Source organism: Eptatretus burgeri, chromosome 11 (genome assembly GCF_056783735.1).
Source record: "Eptatretus burgeri isolate ZD-2024b chromosome 11, Ebu_testis_v1, whole genome shotgun sequence".
Taxonomy (NCBI): Eukaryota; Metazoa; Chordata; class Myxini; order Myxiniformes; family Myxinidae; genus Eptatretus; species Eptatretus burgeri.
Genome location: NC_140971.1, coordinates 83,172,371 through 83,196,767, shown reverse-complemented (window position 1 = coordinate 83,196,767; position 24,397 = coordinate 83,172,371). Strand labels below are relative to the sequence as shown.

Sequence of the window (24,397 nt, the reverse complement as noted above, 5' to 3'; positions counted from 1 at the left end):
TAAATGTATTGTCGGATCCTGCTCTTTGTGAGGGATACATTCCTGAACTAGAGGGGGAGCACTCGGTAGAGTGCAAAACCTCCTCCACCAATACTGCTAGGTCACTCAAGTGAACCTGATATCCTATTCATTCAATTTGACATCAACAGTGCTCATAGTTATAGTTTGCAACTTTCCCTTTTACTTTTAACTTTTACATACTCAATTCATTCGTCAAAACTGGATTCCTTGAGACAGAAATTGATTTTACGTGGGTATATCCACCTGAAGTTCCAAAATCAGCCGCAATGAAAATTTTGGCATGTTTTTTGTTGGAAATCACTTATAACATGTAGAAATGCAAAAAAAAAAATCGAAATTTGGTTGACAAAAAGTTGCAAATTTTTTTTCTCTTAACAATTTTTTTTTGGGAGGGGGGCGGGGGTTGGAAATCACTTAAAACATGTAGAAATGCAAAAACAAAAATTCAAATATTTTTTCAAAATGGCCACCATAGCGGCCATATTGGACTTTGGACCAAGTCCAAAATGTAATGGCATGATCCTTGGACCATACCTAATCCCCCCACCAAGTTTCGTCGAAATCCATCGAGGAGTTTTTCCGTAATACTGTTCACAAACAAACAGACAGGTGAAAACAGTAACCTCCGTCCATCTTCGATGGCGGAGGTTAAAAATGTCGGGGCATTGTTTTTTTTTTTTTTATAATATTTTTATTTTTAAATACAGTACAAGTCTGGAGACTGCGATGGTTCACGAGCAATGGACACGGTTCGCCTTTTTTATTTTTTTGACCTTCGAGGGGACGCTACGGGCAAACTGGCAGGAATCGGGAAAAACGTAAATGATGAAAGTTGTAGTACTCGAAGAGCACGACTTGCACACCAACTTTCATTCGAAACAGTTCAAAACCCTTGGAGCTCGATGCCCAATTTATTGATTTTTTTTAACATTTTCTAAGTTCGTGACCTTGTGACCTTGACCTTGGGACGAAAATGAAAAATCGAGCTCCGTGGGGCTATGCAGGTGCCATTGGGCTAACCAAATACCAAAACCCCTGCCAGATTCGACAAACCCCCTCAGAGAAGATGTAACTTGAAACCGGCTACCCCCTAAAAAAACATGTTTTTTGGGCATGGAACTGCCCATAACGGGCACAGCACGTCCATTCTTCGGAAAACACAACTAGATCATGATATAAACCTCACACCCTAATTTTATCAAGATCGGATCAAAACCCACGGTGCTATGCTCAGGACAGACAGACAGACAGACAGGCAGACAGACAGACAGACAGACAGACAGACAGACAGACAGACAGACAGACAGACAGACAGACAGACAGACAGACAGACAGACAGACCCATAACGAATATAGTGGTCACTTCCTGACTCGTGAACCAATATACATGGTCTGGGCTCATAGTAGAGTAATTGCACAAGAATTGACAGGCGAAAGGAGAAGCAGCAACAGCAAGATGGAGACTGACAAACATGGGATGCAGGTAATGATTAGGGCTAAGGGAGAACGTAAAGGGTGGACAATATGGATATAAGCAAAATTGTGTTTAACCAGTTTGTGATTTTTTTTTTTTTTTTTTTTTTGTTAAGGTCTGGGGAGAGGGAAGAGGCTGCTGCCTGTCAGTCTGAAGGATGAGGGATGTCTTGGCAGAGAGTGGTGACATCATCAAAGAGATAGAGGATTTTCCAGTCATTGAGATTATTGATGAGGAATAATATGGGGGCTTAGGACACTGCCTTGGGGTACTCCAGTCTTGACAAGGAGAGGAGATGAAAGGATTCCTTTGAGATCCACACGTAGTGTACTAGACAAACCAAACGTTACGATACACTGAGGTAGAGAGAAGAAAAATCAAAGGGAGAAGGGTTAGGGGTGGAGGTGACATTAGCAAAGCGAATGGTATGTTATGCTTAAAGACCGAACACGCTCACTCACTCACTCATGTCAGAACAGCTGTGTACACGACGACACAGCAGACTTTGTAAAAGAATCTGTTAGCACATCTGAAAAAGTTTTGATATCCCATTTCCAGAAAATTTGTGGGAACATGAACCAAAAGCAAATGCTGAAAACATGAATGTGCCACCCACGTACGACCGAATGATCCCATCGAGTGTAAACATCGAAAACGAAGCATTGCAACCAGCCATCACACTTGGGTACAAAAAAGAGAAGAAGGCATTGCTAAGTGAGGTGTTGATTGCAGTGATTTTTGGAATAAACGATGCAGAAATCAAGAAAATGACCAAATACCAAAACCTCAAGAATGAAGTGAAAAGATCCTGGAAGCTGAAGAATGCCAAAGTTGTACCAGTGATAGTTTGAGCGAAAGGAATGACGACAAAGAACCTCACAAAGGTATTAATAACCATCCCTGGGAATATTACAAACACGCTACAGTTGGAATCTGTCCGGGGCTTTGTGACTATCCTGAAGAAAGCCCTCGGCACAAACCCTTGAGAACAGAAAACTTCACAGCTTCATCCCTGAATCGTAATCCCTTACCCAAATGAAGGTGGATACTTTGAGCCTGCCCTGGGAGGACTCCGTTCCAATTCTGAAACCCACATTATATGTGGATTCCATTCAATGACGCACACAAATGTTGGTGGATACTTTGAGACCTGTTAGGTCTCCGTTTCACCACCTGAAACCCACCCACAATATGTGGATATAGCAGGTTACTGCAGCAACTCACACACACACACACACACACACACACACACACACACACACACACACACACACACACACACACACACACACACACACACACACACACACACACACACACACACACACACACACCACTAGTTTAGATTGTGATGTTTTCACAAGCATGAGCACACCTCACCCTTCTTTATATTGGTACCACTCTTAACTTTTCCTCACCCAATCCTCTTCCTGGATGGTTTCAGAACACAGAATTTTATTTTATTGTATTTTTCAAAAATCCAATTTTATTTATAAATTTTTTTTATTTTTTAGGTTCTTGCACATGGGGACTAAAATTTGAATTTATTCACTCCTGCACATGGGGGAATTAAATTTGAAGATTCAAATTGAAAAACGAAATGGAAGGAAGGATTAAGTGATAACGGTGTTTTAGAGAAGTGGGGAGAGGAGAGAAGAGATGTAGAGAGAAGGAAGCATTTGCATGTGGATGTTGGAATGGAAATGCAGAGTGGATAGATAGGGTGAGCAAGGTATGAGAAAAAGAGGTAGATCATGGTTGAGATGGGAAGATTGTGAGATGAGGGATAGCAATGAGGTGGGGGGTGGTTGGAAAGTGGAGAGACTTCTCTGAGGGTGGGGAAGTGGAGTGTTATTGTTAAGGTAGGGCAGAAGATTATTATCCTTGGACCTCACCCTGCATAAAGAAAAGAGAATGAGAAGATGATTTGCAGATACAAATAGCCCCAAAACAAATTTGAGTTTGGTTGTTTTTTGGGAGGGTGGGGGGGGCAGTGGTTGGGGTGAGTTGTTAATATCTCCTCTAAAGGAGTTAGTCATCCACATCTGTGGTGTGGCATCATTGGCTGAGGCCCTGATGCAATGCCCTCTTCTGGTTAGGGTAGGATTTTGGAATTTGTTCATGGTGCTCGCGATAGCTTGCCCAATGTTCGCAGAGGACACCATGGGATCTTTAACCTCCACCAACAAATGCTGGCAGATTTGGTGACACACACACAACACCCTAACAGTGAAACTGTTTAACGGCTATCTGAGGGACGGCACACACATTGATGATGAAACTCTGCTTGGATGACAGTTTATATCTGGGTCAGGATTCAAACCAATGCTCGACAGCTTTGTGAGTGTGCGTACCTCTAGGCCATGCTTCTCCCAGTGATGAAATTGGATGAGGCAGTTTAAAAGTGTTAGGCTCCCTCTGAGCCATCCTCTCAGGACTTTTGTAATGGACAGGACTGAATGCTAACATGACAGAAGCTGCTAAGTGGTTTGCTTTGTATAGCAGATTGTGGAATTTTAAGATGTACACTTTTTATTTCTAATGAGATATGAGAGGTTTCCTTTGTTTATAAAAAAAAAGAAGTAGTTTCATTGCATTTTATTAAACATCTCTGGGTTTAAAACATTTTATAACGAGAAATGGTACCAAATATAATGGATCCATTGTTTGACCAAATTTGTACACGTGGTAACATTTTACTCAACATATTGATTCATGATATTTGTGATTTATTTATTTTTTCCTTTACCTGAGGGAAACGGGCATGCCCATCAAGGCTGGGTGTTTTTTGGATGAGGCAATTTAAAATGATGAGGCAGTTTTGGCTCTTTGGTCCTTGAGGCAGGATGTTTTCTGTTTGGTAATGGAGAGCATTAAAATGCCAATGGAACCCGGGCTCTGTTGCGTCTCCATGACATCAGGCGAGATGGTGTCCTTATTATTCACTCTTGTCTGGAGGTGTGAGCACATTCAGTCAGGGAGAGATCCCGTGTATTCAGAGGATTCTGCCATTGTCCTTACATCGGCACTTGATAACTAGCATGTCAAGGTGTAGATCTTGGAGCCAGCTCTTTCCGCTCATTTTTGGCACTTGAATTGATGAGACTGCCGTTCATCACCGATTTCCTGTTTTGAGATGGCACCTCCTTTGGAAATATTTATTCCTCCGCTGACGCGTCACTGGAAGCATTATGTTTTCGGGTTGTCCATCTGTCCGTGCTAATTACCTCCGCCACCGAAGGTGAACGAGATTGTGTTTAAGTTGTGGACAGGTTCGGTGTGTGACAAGGACGAGCTGATTAGATTTTGGTGAAGATCCAGATCCGTGTACGACTAGAATTTTTTTTAATTCTTGGGCCAAAAACTAGATTGGGCCAAAAATGATTTATAGCACAATATCTCAAAAAGTTGTGGACAGATTCAGATGAAACTTGGTGGACAGGTTCGGCGTGTGACCACGAGAAATTGATTTGATTTTGGTGAATCTACAGATCCGGATCTGATAATTTTTGAAGTGATTCTTCACCCTTGAGAGATAGGGCGAACCTGATATGTAGCACCATGTCGCAAAAAGTTGTGGACGGATTCGGATGAAACTTGGTGGACAAGTTTGGTGTGTCACAAGGAAGAATTGATTCGATTTTTGTGAAGATCCTGACCTGGATCTGGATACGAGAATTATTTAATCATTAAAGTGATTCTTCACCATTGAGAGATAGGGCCAAAAACGATATATTATGAAATAGCATGATATTTCAAAAACTGTATTGGGCCCGGTATGTTCTCGTGGAACAGGCATTTCGTGGCAGATGTATGCACTCTACCGAGCGCCCTTCCAGTTATATTATGTGTTGTGTTAAATTAGACCAGTTGGAATATCATGTTTTGTTTTTTATTTTATTTATTTATTGAAGGAATGCACTTGGGGTTTTGATGGACGTTGATGAGAAGGTGATCTGATAAAGGGTCAGAAATAGCGTGCCAAGATGTGGTGGGTCATCTTAAGTCTGGGAGAGCAAAGAGTTGTATTGGTGGGATGTTGGAGAGTATTTGAGGGCATGGAGGGAGTCTAGTGGGTGAATTGCAATAATTAAGGATATTTAAATGGCATAATTTCCTGCCTGTGGAACCAACTTCCACATTCTCTTCAATCCCATTCTTCCCTCCAGCTCTTCAAGGCAGCTGTTCACCACCATCTCAAATCATCCCAAATCCAAAACCATGATCTTTTCTACCCCTGTTAACTCCCCTACCCTACCCTCAAGCCCAGCTCCTTTTTAATTTTTAATTTCCAGTTTTTCCTTCGAGTTTGCTTCTGTATCCATCATGTCCACCCCGTGCCTCCTTCTGTACCCCTCTTTCCTTCACACACCCATTATTTGGCTAAGTCTGTCTCTCTGTCTCTCTGTCTCGTCCTTCAACCCGGCTGTTGGTGTTTCCCAACTTTTTCTGCTGTTCCTTTTGTTCTGTTATGTCCTGATACATTCAATGTTCGAACTCTTCCATGAGCCTTGCTTGACCTTTTATATGAAAAAAAAAAATTCTGGAATTAGTGTACCTCTTGTGTCTTGGTTTTAGTTTGTTCACCAGGAGGGCTTTTGTATTGAGATCCCCTCTAATTATTAAGTCGGGGATATTATATTGGTTGCTAAGTTGGAGTTGGTATCCTCGTGGGCATGAGTTTGGTGGGAGCAAATGTTAATGATGATTCCATGAATTTTCCCAATTTTTATTGTCTCCTGTTCCTCCGACAAGGTCAGACGGGGGACATTAAAATACTTCTGACCGACTGATCATCTGTCCAAGTACTTTTGTGTATCACCATTTCAAAAGCTGTTGAACATTTAGCTTTCATCTTGCAGGTATCTATTCCTCATGGCATTCTCTCAACCTGATTAGATCACAGCTATGATTCGCTGAATTATAGTGCCATGGCAACCATCTCTGGATCTTGGCTTATGTAATACAAAAAAAAAGACCATTCAAGATTTAACTTTCCTATTACATAGATCTATTCCTCATGCCACACAAAATGTGGGGACCTGGAGTATCAGCTCCATGTGTTTGTTTTTTTCTGGAGGTGATTTTGATGGCATCGTCATTGGGAAACAGCTAGAGGATGCCTGTAGTTGTTTTGGAAAATATGTTTTTGTGGATGATGGTGAGGAGCCTTCCACCACTTGTGTTTGATGAAAGAGTGGTTTGGGAAGATGTGGGAGACTTTGGAAGCATTGTTGAGTTTGGTCTCTTGAATGAATGCTATGTCTATTTTTGTGTTTGTTGATGAAATTTTGGAGTTCTGTGGTTTTGTTTTGAATGCCATTTATGTTGAGCTGCAGAATGTTCAGGAGGAATTTATTGCTTTTGTGATTGTGCGATGGATTGAATGACTGCAGAAAGGTGTCGTGTAGGACGGCCACGGGCCCATTTGAGTTGTCATCTTTGTGTGAATGTTTGTGCATTTGAGATGGAGCCATTTGTTGCACGTCATGTGGAGAAATGAGTAGTGATGGTTGGTGATTCTTGTGTTGCATGTAATGCAAATGTACATGGATGGGTCAGGGTTGAGTTGATTCTATAATATGAAAGGAGCTTGGTCTCTGCATGCCTGCGTCCGTCCGTCCATGCCTGTCTACCTGCGTGCATCCGCAGTTGTCCTATAGCGGATACCACTAATCAAGTCCAATCTGCAAACAGTATGATATAGTTGTTAGATTTCAAACAGTGTGATATAGTCGAGTAAGGCGAGGATGGGCCAGTTTCAATTGACATGTAAAGAAAAACTCTTCCTCCATCTTCTTCTTCACTTGTTATAATGGTGAGTCTCATTCAATCTCATTTCTCGTATCGATTTGGATTCAGAAAACGCTTGCTATATTCAATCCTTTTTACTTTTTTCTTCAACATATCCATTTCATTCATATAACAGTAATGCATTGCCCTGTCAAACAGTATTTCTGATTATACACCGCTTTTCGCTCTACTTGCAGCACAGGTGAGAAAAGGAAATGAAAAAAGCAGCTGATATTTCAATAATTTATTTGCACGATTTTTAAAGGGTGAAATTTTTTGTTTGTTTGTTTTTTCTCAGGTACCCCTTCTAGCGTCTTTAACAAGTAGAAATAGGAGACTTAGGTGACTTGAGACGCCTGAATCTCTTGAAGGAAAAAAGAAAAGGCTTAATGTCCAGGAATCTGGCATTGCTCCTTTGCTCAAGTCCACCGTCTCGTTCTTCTATAGTATGACTGCCGCAGGGAGTGAAGTTCGAGCCACCACATGGAGCTAACCCTCCCCAGCTCTAAAATCGATTGTGAAAGACCTTTATGTAATATTTCGAGTGGATTGTGCTTGCATTTTGCAAGCAGCTAAATAACTCCAATACATCAACAATAAGCTGTTTATTGAAACAGTTTACAGCTACAGTAGTTACCTCTGCCACCGAAGGTGGACACAGGTTATGTTTTTCACCCGTTTGTCTGTTTTAGATTTTTTTTGTGAGCAGGATTTCTCAAAAAGTTGAGTAAACATGTTGGAGAGGTTGGGACTGTGCCGAGGACAAATTGATTACATTTTGGTGAGGATCTGGACACAAGGATTCTATCAGTGATTCTTCACCATTGAGAGATGGGGCCCAAAAACAATGTATGATATATATATATATATATATATATATATATATATATATATATATATATATATATATATATATATATATATATATATATATATATATATATATATATATATCGCTAGATATCAAAAATTTGTGGACTGGTTATGACAGCACTTGGTGGATGTGCTGTGTAGGTGACGAGAACAAGTTGTTTAGGTTTTGGTTCAAGTGCAGATCCGGCCTGACATTGGGATACAAAATGTAAACTCTTCAGCCTTGCAGAGGTATACATACGTTCTACCAAGTGTCGTTCTCGTTTTTTATTTTTATTTTTATTTTTATTTTTTATTTTTTTAAATGTAAGTACTGTACTGGATGTCAAAAGCTTGAAAAATAAAACTATTGGTTGCTGGGCAATGCCAAGTGGTGGAATTTATCGTTCAAATTTGAAGACAAAAAAAACGTTAAGGGGTTGATCTTGGAAACCTAAGTGGAAAACAAACAGCAGTTGTCCTATTCGTTTAGCTGCTCCCTCATGACACATCGTTAACCACAGAGCCAATTTGAGTTGTCATGTGACGTTTTCGTCAGGCCTTTTTTATTTTTTATTTTTTATTTTATTTTATTTTAAACCTTTGATTGAACTTCAATTCGTAAGATACCAACAATGTATGTTGTAGGCTCTAAGTGAGATCTTAATTGTAACCATGTCTGATCAGGGTTCAATTTACATGATGGTAAATACAGTAAAGTACAGTGTGTCATTTTGCACACTTTTAATGGATAATTAAGGCAAGCCTTATTGGGTCGACAAAATGCTGCTGTGAAGCATAAATTCTGTTTCCAAAATACCAAAATAAATATTGTCTCTCTTGGCCTCTTCCCCTGACTGTTCTAAGGGGTAATAAACGGGTGTCTGGTCGTAAACATCTGACTGACTGGTAGTAAATGTGGGCAGATTTTTACCAAACTCGGGTGGTAGGTACATCTTATGAGCTAGTGCTTTGGAAATTGTGATGGTTGCTAGGGACGCTATGGTTCCCGAGAAACAACCGAAAAACCTTAAAAATCAGTACCGTTCACGCGAAATCGATTCCAAAAGCCATTATTCCACGTAGGGTTATGAAATTTGGCACGAATGATCTACAGGTGATGCTCTATCAAATATATTCCGTTTTTTGTGATATATGGAATACTTTACCCGCAGCGCCCCCTACAATTATGGTATGCGTGAAAATTGAAGGCCCCCTAGCGACCAGGTGAGTGCATTGATACGAATGAAACTTTGCAGGTTCATGGTACTCAATGAGAACTACAACTTTGCCTCAGGACATATTGACCGATTTCACTTAGGTCAGGGGTCAAAGGTCAATTAGTGCAAAAATCGATAATATGCGAGAGCTGGAGGTGCCTTCACGCTAAATGCTACTCCTCCTCGGGTTATTGTCGGATGGTCATGAAAATTCACACTGATCGTCTGGAATACATTGTGCACAAACAATCGAGCCAGATTTTCGATTTAGATCTTTGTTCACCCACAGCACCCCCTCAAACTTTTGGGATTTCCGATTTCAAACCGCATTTTCGGTACTTTTCATTCAAATGGATACCGAGTAGTTATCAGTAGATGGAACTGGATGAGATTTGATATGCATAATCTTAAGGTGATTCCCTATCCGCTATATGACATCCATTTTGCTCTATATCTTATAGTTTCCATGCTCTACGACCCATCGCCGCCTACCGGCATGTAAAAAGTATATATATATATATATATATATATATATATATATATATATATATATATATATATATATATATATATATCGTCTTTCGGCTGCTCCCGTTAGGGGTCGCCACAGCGGATCATCCGTTGTGATCCGCATTCTGATTTGGCACAGGTTTTACGCCGGATGCCCTTCCTGATGCAACTCTGGTCGCCTCTTACGACACAGGAATAAGGATTGGGTTTCGCCATGATTCCGGGCTGCCCTTCACCCTCTCATAGCGCGGCCCAGTGCGGAGCCCCTGTCCTCAAGCGATCCTCCAACCCAAGCCTCCGAGTAGCAGGATTACAGGCGCACGCCACTACGCCCGGTTGTGTGTGTGTGTGTGTGTGTGTGTGTGTGTGTGTGTGTGTGTGTGTGTGTGTGTGTGTGTGTGTGTGTGTGTGTGTGTGTGTGTGTGTGTGTGTGTGTATTTATATTTATATATATATATATATATATATATATATATATATATATATATATATATATATATATATATATTGTGGGTCGGTGGCGAGGAACGGCCGCTAGGTGGAGCAGTGGAGCCGTCTCCCACCGAACACCCGGAATTGCAGGTTGTAACCTTCGGACAACTCCGAAGGTCACGGGTCACTTAAGGACCGTGCTCGCCAATTCTCTGACTGCGTGGGGTAGGGCTAATAGCCAAATTTCAATTTTCCTAAGTACCCACGTGGTCAAATTACCGGGGAAGTCACACCTTCAACGGACTCTGTCGAACCGGGTCGCTCTAGTGACCTCTGTCTGGCGTAACCGAGCGGAATTACCAAAGTCCGTCGGTTCAAACGACAACTTACAACCCAATCGGCTTACTAGTTCTCAAGCAGGAACCGTGCTGTGTCAATAATAGAAAGCACAACAACGAGCTGGTACATTGAACAATTGGGGGGTTTATTTATAATGGTGCAGGGGAGCACAAAAAGAGCAGAGTTAAACCGACTATCAAGAAGGAATGCAAGTAATGTACAAGGCACTTGAACAATTGCTACTTATAGACTGGGCCCACAGACACACGCACACATCCAAAATAAATGGTGTCCGTGGCCTTTATTTGGCCCTTCAGCTCGAGGGGGAAGGCCAGCTGAGGGCAAGAGTCTGCACTTGCATCTGTCCGCCTCGTGCGGTAACGTCGATCTTGTTCGGTGGCGGGACTCAAACCGGCGCCGATGTACCAAGCACCAGGGACGAGGGATAGAGCAACGGACGCCAGCCAGCACGAAGGTGGCTGAGGCGAGAGACGACGAGGCGACAGGCGATCAAGGCCGAAAATGCTTCCACGGATCAAACTACACCAGGCGAGGCAGACCCAGACAACCCAGACAGAACGCGCCGATCACTCTACTCTTCTGAGTTGGGAGGGATTTTTTTCCCTGGCTACTCACCTCCTGATTGGACGGTTGCGTTGCACGATTCGCTGGCCGTCCCTCATTGGACATTCCCACGGTAGGTGGGGCAACTCCCATCCTTTGGGGGCATAGTCAGAGCTGTGGCGATGAGCCTCCTGATTGGACGAAGGGCGTGCCCTTGCCCTCGTGGGCGGAGTCGGCTCTGGAGCGAGGGGTACCACCCACGTCCGCAGCCAGAAACACGTGCGCCATGGCGTCGGCTTGAGTGAGGGTCAGTGCCGCTGTTGACATAACAAAACCCTGACTAAAAAATAAACCCGCAGCGCACACGTGAAATTCCCATAAGACATAAGGGACGGGGCCCTAACTATAAACACATACTTATCGAAATAATTTAACTGGGGGGCTGCTGACTGTCTATGCACAAAAGGCTTCCAAATCCAGAACTATATATATATATATATATATATATATATATATATATATATATATATATATATATATATATATATATATATATATATATATATATATATATATATATATATATATATATATATATATATATATATATATATATATATATATATATAACTCTCTGCTCTTCGAGCCAAAGCAAACAAGAAAAGCTACTTTTGCTCAAGGAGCCAAAATGCTTTACCAGCTCATTAGTTGTTCACAAGCACAGTTAATCATGTTTCAACATTTAGTTGTCATTATTCTTATCCTCCCCCACCTACGCCCCATCATTAAATTCCATTCTCAATTTTCATCATTAAATTTCAGGCTTGGTGGGGACGTCGTGGCAGCAGGGAAGACTGCCAACTTGGTCTTGTCGTGGTGAGGAGTGTGCAGTCAGTCAGTTCAATGAGCTGGTGGGGAGGGTGACCATCCAGATGTTCCCTATCCCTGCAAATTTTGACCCAGTGGTTCCCTGCCAATTGCTTTATCTATTCCATTTGCCCATTGCATGGTGGAAAGAGTAGCTACCCAAACTTTATATTCACCATCTTGACCTTTTAAGCAGGTATTATTTGGCCCTTCGTCAACATACTGGTCATTCCCTCGTCTCCCCGCTCAAGCTACACGTTTTACACGTGGACAGGTAATTCTATTTCGGCCTACATGCTTTTCAAATGCCAACGATACCTCCAGATCTGGGCATGCCAGCAGTCCCTAAATAAAGTTTGGGGCACGTTGTATGGTCCCCAGGATTAAATTCCACCACCCGGACCCAAACATCGTATCGCTGCTTCATTCGCTGGCCAGGTGGATGTGCCAGTGACCAAATTTGTGCAACATTTGCAGCTTATCCTCCAACTGATCTTCATACTATTCTGTGGGTTGCCCACCCTGGTTCTCTGTTGGCCTGTTGCATAACAAATCTAAAGGTTCGTAGCCCTTTAGCAAATGTCAGTGTTGCAGGGTTACAGCATGTCGTTTGATATTGTGCAGTTCGATAGGCCATTAACACTTGAGGCAGATGTTTGGCCCAATACATCTTGGTGGATGTGTACAATGCCAACTGGTGGAGTGGGGTCTTGTTGAGTCGTTCCACAAATCCCCTCAGACACTGACTGCAATGATGTATGAGGAGTCTGCACACCTATTTTCGCAATTCGCTCAATTTCATTCCTGGTCGGTGTGCAGCTCTTCAGGGGTTTCACACCTTGTCACAAACCCTTCTATGAAGGCCTGTGCTACCACAACACCTTTCTCTGATTATCAGGTAGGTCTTGGGTCACCTTGTGAAGTAATCTGTGATTGAGAGGATGTATCTATTCCCTTGGTTGGTGTGAGGAAATTGTCTCAAAATGTCCATCACCACCCCTCAAGCAGGGCCTCCACCTAAAACAGTGGCATTGGGGCCCTTCGCCTCCATGCTGGCCCGTTTTTAGCAGTATAGACGTCACACATCCTGCACTTATTTTATATCTTGCGTCACAAATTGACCCAATCGATCCACTTCCAGACGTTTGCTGTAGTTTTGGCTATCCCCAAATTGTTATCGGCTTGGGTAATCCTGCACTTGTCCCATTACCATGACTTTAAACTTCTCTGGCATTAGCACCAACCAGAAAGCTTCGTTGGAGGACAACTCAATCCATTTCTGATACAAAATGTCGTCATGAAGTGCCAAGATCTGTCATTGCACCCCAATAGGCCTTCATTTTGGTCCTAAAAGGTGTGACTTCCTGGTGGATCTCACTCGCTTTAAGCTAATCTAAGTACCAAATCTTCCCACTGGGACTCGCTCCAAATCCAAAGTTCTGAATTATTCTTTTTCGTTTGTGGCAAGGTTGAATTTAAAACTTTTTCTGTGTGGATAATGACTTCTGGGGAACTTCTCGCCTTCTGTCTTGTACAAAATGCAGTCCTGCCCACAGATTGTGCCGCTGAGAGAGTGCAGCAGCATTCCTATGATTTTTACCGGTCCTATGTTCCACATAAAAATGGTACTGCGACAATTTTTCCAACCACCTTGCAGTTTGGCCTTCAGGTTCTTTGAACCTTAAAAGCCATTGTAAGGAGTAATGATCACTTCTCACCACAAATTGTCTCCATACGAATCGGAGCAAAAATGTGTCATTGCAGACAGCACAGCCAATAGTTCTTTGCTTGTAACGCAATAATGTTGTTCTGGTCTGGGCAAGGCCCTGCTTCAAGAAGCAATTACTGAGACAAGACTGCACCCAATCCTTCCTGGCTTGTGAAACACTGTCCAGAATAAAATTCCCTTCCTCAACGGGGTAAGGCAATTTGGGTGCTGTCATCAGGGACCTCTTCAATTTGGTGGATACCTCACTGCTCTTGCCAAACAAACCTCGCTCCTTCTCATTCAGCTTCTGAAGGGGCCTAGCAACCTCTGCAAACTCTGTCACAAAATGGTTGTAGTAAGAACATGCACCAAGTAATCCTCGAACCTCCTTTAGATTCTTGTGTGTGGGCCACTCCACTGTTTTTACCTTGGCCAGATCGGTAGCAACACCTTTTCCACTCGTCACGTGACCTGGGTGCGTCACCTCTCTTGTGAACAAATTGCATTTCATAGGGGGTTGCAAAATGCAGTACAATGAGTTTTTGATTGATGACTTCAGAGTAATGTGACTGTTTACCGCGATTGAAGTGATGTGAGCGTTCTCCAAGTTCCTGTAATAATCAGGAAGATTGGTGATTTACCTTATTTCATGAATACATGACAGACAACGCAAATTACTGTGAAGCAGTTGAACTACATTAAAGTTGTTTCGGTGATTGGACACAACACTTTTCCCATTTCTGAGGTTGCTTAATTGAGGTTACATAGCCATTACAGGAAGGAAACTCGAACGGCACTCAGGAGAAAGCATACCTCTGCCAGGCTGAACAGTTTATGTTTTGGATCCCGCTGATGGGTCAGATCTGCATCAAATACCTCACCCAAGATCTAAATGAATTGTTCTTGTCACCTACCCAACTGATCCATCAAGGTTTGTCATAACCCATCCACAATTTCCTGAAATATCGTGATTATTATCTATAGTATTTCTTCATATCAATCAATTGTGAAGAATTATTTCAATATTTTGAGTTTCCGTGTCTGAATCCTCACCAACATCGAATCAATTTGTCTTTGTCACACCCCTAACCTGTACATCAAGATTCATCCGTATCCATCCATAATGTTTTGAAATATCGAACTTACAAACGTGTGAAAACATAATATCTTTCAATTTTGCGTGGCGGAGTAAATAAGTGGCCACTTGTCGAGTGAAACGGGTGGTCTTTTAATGAAGGATCCTTATAGGCCAAGAGTAATCGTGTATATAGGCCCAAACCTGGAAAAAATTTATAACGAGCTGAAAATTTCAGGAAAGATGCCTATGGGTATGATAAAGTCCCCAAAAATCCTTGTGCTTTTCAAAATGGCCGCCATTTTGTTTTTTTATCATATCTTAACAAGTAGAAATGCAAACAAAGTGTTGAAACATAGGTTTTCAAATACAAGCAAGCCTATAAAATCATGAATTACATGATTAAAACACTCAAAATATCCAAAACCAAGATGACTGCCAGTATGACCCCAAACATGGCCACCGTTCTCTATTTTATCATATCTTAGCAACCAGATATGGTAGAAATGCAAATAAAGTGTCTAAATATAGGTTTTCAAACACAGGCAATCCATTGAAATCATCAAGTATATGACTAAAACATTAAAAATATCCAAAACCAAGATGGCAGTAAATATGGCCACTGTTCTCAATTTCATCTTAGCAACCACTTGTGATAGAAATGCATAGGTTTGAAGACCCAAGCAATCTGATGAAATTATTAATTATATGTTTTAAAAACCCAAGATACATCTGTAAGCTGTGATGATGCTGCAGAAATTGGTCGAGCAGCAGCATCAGAAATGGCTGGTAAGAAGTTCACAGACATCACGCTACGCCGCAATGACAAGGTGAAGACTATTGGTGCCCAGAGTAAGAGAGTAAGTCGGGGGACAAAACTCAGAAGTCAATCCAAGTCTCTTATTCAACAGAATCACGTGTCCTGAATAACAGTTCTGAGATTGGATCATTCTTGGCTTACGAACTTGCTCCTCAGCCACCTTCCCTTTTCCAAGGCAGTGTGATGCGGAAGCCAAGAAAGAGTTCCCTGGGTCTCCTGTTGAAATCATTCACCCAGCAATCCAACCTGCCAGAGAATTGCCTCTTTGTCTTAGATGGTGGCCACCTACTTCAATCAGTTGTTTGGCCACAACCGTCCATCTATGCTGGTGTATATCAATCATATATTTCATACATCCTGAAGCATTATAGAGCTCAATCAACCGTGGTGTTTGATGGATATGGTAGCACAACTTCAACAAAGGTAGCTGATCAGAGATGGAGAGCCCAGAAGTGTATATCCAGTGATATCATATTTCAGGATATGCCAACCACCACAACACAAACAACATTCTTAGCTAACAGTAACAATAAGAAGAGACGAATACAAACTACGTGAAAAGATGCTTATGGCTGGCATACGTGTCAAGCAGGCTGAAGCAGATGCAGACACACTGATTGTTTCAACAGCGCTAGCTGTTGCAGAGTCAGAAGAGCTGCCAGTTATCGTTGGTACAGACACTGACTTACTTGTCATGTTGGTGGCTCGAGCAACCGCTACTACAGATATGTACATGTTATGCCGCAGCAATCCTGTAACGGTCTACAACATTCATGATATTCAGCATGCCATAGGAGACACCAGCAATCGCTTGATGTTTCTACATGCTGTGACAGGTTGTGACACTGTGTCTGCAATCTATCGTCAGGGCAAGCGTAAAAGCTTTCAACATTGTGCACAAAAAACAAGACTATGACTTGTTAGATACCTTCACAAAAATTGGAAGCACCCATGATGAGGTGAAACGAGCAGGAGAAAGCTTTATTCTCAAGCTGTATGGGGCCAGCAACTTTGAATCACTTGATGAATACCGCCACATTGCATACAAATGGGCAATTGGTTGCAGTTCCCTGAGTTCATCTTTTCAGCTCGCAAGTCTGCCTCAAACTAGAGCTGCAGCAAAGCAACATTCGTACCGCACTTATCTCACTGTTCAAGAATGGATGGGAAATACTTTGCCACCAACAGATTGGGATGGAAGTCACAGGATAATACCCTCGCACCAGTGGAAACTGACCTCCCTGTTGCCCCTGACACTTTTCTCAACATGGTTTCATGTGGGTGCAAAGTTGATGGATGTGGTGGTATGTCATGTGGCTGCAAGAAACTGGGATTGTTTTGCACTTCGATGTGCAGCAAATGTACCGGCCAATCATGCAAGAATACTACACCAACATTGTTGATTATGGATGATGAAGATGCATCACCAAAGCCATTGGATAACGAGACAAGGTGATAATGAGGATCATCCATGAAGCAACATGGTAATAAATGACTATGCTCAATTCATAAACTATGAAAAGAACTAAGCTGAGAGGGTATTGAGGCTTCCCTAATTTCCTTTTATATTATGAATAATTTATGTGCCTACTCATAAAAGTAAGGTTTGATTTGGCTTGGATTTGTCAGCCACACTGACGTTCATACTGGCCGCCATCTTGATTTTTACATTTTGGGCTTTTTAATCATGTGATTAATGATTTCATTTGATTGCTTGTGTCTTCAAACCTATATTTAGACACTTTGTTTGCATTTCTATCATATGTGGTTGCTAAAGTATGATAAAATAGAGAACGGTGGCCATATTTGGCACCATACTGGCCGCCATCTTAGTTTTGGATATTTTGAGTGTTTTAGTCATGTAATTAATGATTTTATAGGATTGCTTGTGTTTGAAAACCTACGTTTCGACACTTTGTTTGCATTTCTACCATGTCTACTTGTTAAGATATGATAAAAAACAAAATTGCAGCCATCTTGAAAAGCACAAGGAGGATTTTCGGGGACTTTTGGTATGTTTTTGTCGACCTTTCCTGAAATTTTCAGCTTGTTATAATTTTTTCCAGGTTTAACTTGTAATTCTTGGCCTATTAGCATAATTTTTGTTTTGAGAGGACCTTTTGGAGTGATTGCTAAAATATGGTGGCCTCAAGAGCAGGTTTCCACTGTACTTCAAACTAAATCAACAACCACAGTCGTGGTGTAATAAATCGAGCATCTGCTCTGAGTGAGAGGTCGGTTGTTCAAACCCAGGTCAAGTCATACCTCAGACTTTTAAAATGGTACAGTGGGGAGAACAAGTATTTGATACACTGCCGATTTTGCAGGTTTTCCCACTTACAAAGCACGTAGAGGTCTGTAATTTTTATCATCGGTACACTTCAACTGTGAAAGACGGAATCTCAAACAAAAATCCTGAAAATCACATTGTATGATTTTTTAAAATAATTAATTTGCATTTTATTGCATGAAATCAGTATTTGATACATCAGAAAAACAGAACTTAATATTTGGTACAGAAACCTTTGTTTGCAATTACAGAGATCAGACGTTTCCTGTAGTTCTTAACCAGGTTTGCACAGACTGCAGCAGGGATTTTGGCCCACTCCTCCATACAGATCTTCTCCAGATCCTTCAGGTTTCGGGGCTGTCGCTGGGCAGCACAGACTTTCAGCTCCCTTTAACGATTTTCTATTGGGTTCAGGTCTGGAAACTGGCTAGGCCACTCCAGGACCTTGAGATGCTTCTGACTGAGCCACTCCTTAGTTGCCCTGGCTGTGTTTCGGGTCGTTGTCATGCTGGAAGACCCAGCCACGCCCCATCTTCAATGCTCTTGTTGAGCGAAGGAAGTTGTTGGCCAAGATCTCGCGATACATAGCCCCATCCATCCTCCCCTCAATACGGTGCAGTCGTCCTGTCCCCTTTGCAGAAAAGCATCCCCAAAGAATGATGTTTCCACCTCCATGCTTCACGGTTGGGATGGTGTTCTTGGGGTTGAACTCATCCTTCTTCTTCCTCCAAACACGGCGAGTGGAGTTTAAACCAAAAAGCTCTATTTTGGTCTCATCAGACCACATGACCTTCTCCCATTCCTCCTCTGGATCATCCAAATGGTCATTGGCAAACTTCAGACGAGCCTGGACATGCGCTCGCTTGAGCAGAGGGACCTTGCGTGAGCTGCAGGATTTTAATCCATGACTGCGTAGTGTGTTACTTATGGTTTTCTTTGATACTGTGGTCCCAACTCTCTTCAGGTCATTGTCAAGGTCCTGCCGTGTAGTTCTGGGCTGATCCCTCACCTTTCTCATGATCATTGAGGCTCCACGAGGTGAGATCTTGCATGGAGCCCCAGACCGAGGGAGATTGACTGTTATCTTGAACTTCTTCCATTTTCTAACAATTGCGCCAACAGTTGTTGCCTTCTCACCAAGCTGCTTGCCTATTGTCCTGTAGCCCATCCCAGCCTTGTGCAAGTCTACACTTTTGTCCCTGATGTCCTTAGACAGCTCTCTGGTCTTGCCCATTGTGGAGAGGTTGGAGTCTAATTGATTGAGTGTGGACAGCTGTCTTTTATGCAGATAACGAGTTCAAACAGGTGCAGTTAATACAGGTAATGAGTGGAGAATGGGAGGGCTTCTTTAAGACAAAACTAACAGGTCTGTGAGAGCCGGAATTCTTACTGGTTGGTGGGTGATCAAATACTTATTTCATGCAATAAAATGCAAATTTATTATTTAAAAATCATACAATGTGATTTTCAGGATTTTTGTTTTAGATTCCGTCTTTCACAGTTGAAGTGTACCGATGATTTAAAAAAAATAAAAAATAAAAATTACAGACCTTTACGTGCTTTGTAAGTGGGAAAACCTGCAAAATCGGCAGTGTATCAAATACTTGTTCTCCCCACTGTATGTGCCGCCTTTTTGACACTTGGGACTTAAAATAATAGAGCATGGATAAACCCCATAGGATTGCTTCCATGTTGAGAAGGCATTCCCTCAAGTGTGCTGCTGAGTATGGAGAGATTAATGTCATAAAAAGGTGTCTGTCTCATGAAGTTGCTTCCCTTTCCCCAAGTTCGGTGTGTGCATGTGTGCCTGAAGTCGTAAGAACGCAAGTTAAAAACAAACAATGTAGTCCAGTTATTTACTGCTCTACCCTCCCCCCCCCCAATAAAAAAATAAAATATCAACAACTATAGTTGCGACTTTTGTCACGGTATAATATCGCATTCATATGCTGCATTGTTATTTTACTGCACATTTATTTGCCATACATATTGTTATACTGCAGTTATTGTAATGCTATGCATATGACTGTCATCTACTTGAAGGGGCTTGCATCAAATAGTTCTGAGACTAGAGTTCCCCTACAAGGAACTTTGACGCAGGAGATCATTCAGATGCTATGGTTGCCAGCATAAGCTTTGTCCGTGCTCTGTTTTCAAATGCTGAGCATAAAGCAAGGAAGAAGAATCTGGTGTGACTCTGCTGGGGTTCGACCTGCTGACCTTCCAGACTTAGAGTAGATATTTAAGCCGTTACACCATTGAGTGTGGTTGGAGTCAACTTCCGCTACCGCTGAGGCATTTTTCCGAACCTTCAGTTGTTTTCCTGTATTTAGCGATAATTTGCCTGTGAGCTCATGCTAAAGCAGATGATAAGGTAACGAGGCAGTCTGGTGTGCATTAAGGTAAGCATTGAAATGCTTTATTGCACATTTTTATTAAACATCTAATATTTTAGACATTTCATTTTCTGAATTGTGAAACCCCAAAGGTTAAAATATTTTGACTTTATTAAACTTCCTGGTGGTAGAATTGACCTCTTTCTGACAGGCTTATTGAAGTTTTCAATTGTCCGACGGACAAATTACCTGCCCCTGACGGTCAGACAACCATTGATGTCCAGCCCTGACATTTTTTTTTTTAATCGTGTGTTTTTTTCTTAATTACAAGAGCAAAGCAAATCCATTGAGCAGTAAATATAATTTTTCTGTTTATATTGTCATCACTGCCTTCCACCTGATTTGAGAAGAGATGGGAGTACCTTCCATGCCGTAATGAATTGATGTTATTTTTTAAGGTACTCCATGTCCACATTGGAACTTCTTCCATTTATTTCCTCTTTCCCTGCCATCCCCTTTTGAGGTGTTAAAACTGGGCTAAAAAGCAAGTGCAAGCACAAACATGTCGAGGAAAAGGTCACGTAGCCGCTCACTGGACCGGGACGAGGATCAAACCCATGACCCAGATGAGCCACGAACGGACAGCTATGAACCGCAGGATGTGGAGCGACGCATATTTGTCGGGTGCTTGCCTGTGAGCATGGAGAAGAAAGATCTGGAAGAAGTCTTCAACCATTATGGGAAGATATATGGTCAGTGTTCATCTTGCCCATGGATAAGCTGCATTGGTGTTTCGTATTCTTTTCTGCAACCAGATTTATATTTATACCTGATCTATTTATGGGCAGGTCAAAGCTATTTGACATGTCATGTATGGGACTATTCAGAGCCTTGATAATAGTCTTAATTTTTAAAAAAAGAGAAATATGGGAATCTGTTTTGCAAACATCAATGTTGTATGCTTCCATTAAGGCCCAGTCACACCTTGACGTTTTAGCCAGCAATGGCAACGTATTAAAACGTATGTAAAACGCTGGGTTACGTTGAACTTTTGATGTTTTTTTTAAAAGATTCGGACGTATTCATAACGACTCGGTCTTATGCACAATGTATTGGTAACGTACTTTGAACATTTCGTTGTGTTATAGATAACTTATACCAACGAATGCTGAACCTGTTGTCGCCTTCACAACCTATGCCCAACGATAGTCTAACTTAGGCATAGCGCGCTGCACGCATCGCCGACGATGATGTGGTGTAGGTTATGAAAAGGCTGCCGCACAACGATTCAAATCGTAACCGCCAGAGAAATGGAAGTGTCAACATCGCAGTCACACCTTGGCGATCATGCCAGCGTATGCCGACCTCTGAAAAATGCGTCTAAAACGCTGGCGCACGTCGAATACGGTATGGGTAAGTTTGGTATGCGTGAATAAAACGCTAAAGTACGCTATCATACGTCGTAGTAAGTGGAGTACGTCTTGTAATTTTAAACATGTTGAAAATTTTACGACGTACTTGCCATATGACACACACTCCGCATGCGATGGTTTTTTTTTTCTTCGGTATGACGGTGTTTAGTGCACAGTGCGGTTATGATTTAAATCGTTGAGCGGCAGCCTATTAATTATATTATATTATAACCGCACTAGAAATCGAAGTGTTAAAATCATCATACCGAAGGAAGGAAGAAAAAATGTGTATATATGTATATATATATATATGTATATATGTATATATGTATATATGTATATATGTATATATATATATATATATATATATATATATATATATATATATATATATATATATATATATATATATATATATATATATATATATATATATATATATATATACATATATATATAAAACCAGGGAGTCTGGAACACTGACGCTAACTATTACCTTGATGTGTTTCGACTTATGAGCACCTTACAAGTAACGTGTGTCTGTGTTTCACCGATCGCGTAACGTGAGTGCAACACATCACTGATAGGTTAGAAATAAGTTTCGGGTCCGCTAAACATTACCTCGACGTGTTTCGACTTGTGAGTAACTCACAAGTATCGTGTGTCAACGATCGCGTGACGTGCCTACAACTAATGGCCAGCGTTATGCGGAACGTGTGAGTCATACGCTGGCATAAGTCTTAAAATTTCAAGCATGGAAAAGTTGAGGACAACCGAAAAGTACAACGTTTGAAGCCAGCGTACTACGACGTATGGCAGTGTTTTTCAGCATGCTCTCAATGTTATCAAAACTTTCCCATAACGTATTCAACGTGTACCAGTGTTTTCGACAAATTTTCCAAAAATCGGCATAAGCTGGCTAAAACGTCAAGGTGTGACTGGGCCTTTAACGAAGTTTCATTTTTATTAATGTGCTCTGATGTATGGGACCAGAGAGAAATGGATTGCTTAAACAAAAAGTTTATCATCAAAAGTCTGAATTTGTAAGAGCAAGAAATTTATATTCCTGATACATCAATCCAATGCACATTCAAGTGTTACAAAACATAAAGTAAAATAATTAATTATTTGTTATTGTTGTGCAACAACTACTATTCTGAAAATCTGTGTTGATGTATGGGACAATTTGTCCGGATGCAAAAATGCGTTTTTAAACGGTTAATTTTCCTCCATTCCTTCAGATTCTTGACAAAATATGTTATGGGCACCAAGGTCAGGTGTCTGCATATAACCCTTAGATTTAAAGAAATTTAACTTTGAAAATGGTCTCCATCTTCTTGAAGTCGTTCTCATTCAGTGTAAGTGTGGAGGATCGTGAAGCTAAGATTGGAGTGGGAGCTTCAAGCAATTTGTAAAATATGTCAAATGAGCTTACTGTTTGTCTCAGCACTGTTGAAGATTCAACCCCTCCCCCCCCCCCAAAGTTAGACCTCCTGAAGAAAGTTGAGCTGTACTGCCTTTGACTTGTCTCACAATTTGGTTGCTATGCCCACATGCCAATAATTTAAGCTGTCAAAATACAGTATACAGCATACGACTGCCCCACATATAGTTTCCAAAGTATTGGAATCACCCAAATCTTGATTACTTGGAGATACTGATTCATTTGAATCTTCATCCCTGCTTCATTGGGATTCTGTATCTTCTGAATATTGGGAACCACAACCTGAGCTGTAGCTACTCCTGCATGTGTGATTCATCAGGTGAGTGTGATGGCATAAGCTGATGAGTTTTTTTTTTTTTTTTTTTTTTTTTTTTAACTGTAGTAGGTGGAAATAATGTATTGACTCCTGCTGCAATTGTGGATGCATCCACAGGGCAAACTGTGTGTGTGTGTGTGTGTGTGTGTGTGTGTGTGTGTGTGTGTGTGTGTGTGTGTGTGTGTGTGTGTGTGTGTGTGTGTGGCTTGCACTTTTTTCCAACATGTCTCGCATTCAGTTGTTCGTTGTTTGGTTGTTAAGGCAGGAACAAACGTCACTGATCTCTGCAGAGTTCCTCGGCAACCTTTGCAAATGTCTCTGCATCTGCTACAACAACTTTGCGAAGAACGGCAAGCCATGCTGTCCTTTTAACTTTGCCACTTACCACATCGACTGCTCCCTTTCCGTGTGCAGTCTCAATGAAGGACTGACTGGTCCATGGTAGCATTGAAGTCCTTTTCATTAATGAGCATATATTTGTGAAGCAAAACTTGTTCTTGAATCGACTTCCAGCTCCATCAGACCAGTAATGCATATGCCGGATGTCAAAGGGCACCTTGTATTCGAATCTGCAATGAGCAGCTTCTTGAATGTTATGACTGACTGCTTCACATGGGAGAGTTCATCTGAGATCATCATGTAGCTTTGGTGTTTGAGTTGGTAATCCTGTCAAAAGTACACTACGATTGTAAAGAGCGTACAGTTGTATGTGGTCCAGTGTGCTGACATGACTTCACCAGTTCTCAGAAAAATCCTCATGAATGAGTTCTTTCAATTAGACTTTTTCCAGCACTACAATTTGGGGATTGGCTATCTCTACCCAAACCATCAGCAGAAATTGCATCAACATGATTCAGAAGTCTCACGAAAAGGCTTGGTAGAAAGTTTAATGGACTGAATTCCAGTAAATCCCAAGGGACTATT

At 41.5% G+C, this 24,397-nt stretch overlaps 1 protein-coding gene across 5 annotated transcripts in view; it reads left to right on the top strand.

Annotated features, from left to right (window-relative positions):
- The window catches only part of LOC147017500 (nuclear receptor coactivator 5-like), a 178,887-nt gene that overhangs the window by 6,557 nt on the left and 147,933 nt on the right, over positions 1-24,397 (top strand). For 4 of the 5 annotated variants that reach the window (XR_015049532.1, XR_015049531.1, XM_085847211.1 and 1 more), the window contains exon 2: positions 20,825-21,053. The exons of the other annotated variant lie outside the window; for it this stretch is intronic. Coding sequence is in view for 2 of the 4 variants with exons in the window: in XM_085847211.1 (XP_085703337.1) it covers positions 20,864-21,053 (190 nt within the window). In the remaining 2 variants the exon portion in view is untranslated. The remainder of the gene's footprint in view (positions 1-20,824; positions 21,054-24,397) is intronic. 5 annotated transcript variants of the gene reach the window in all.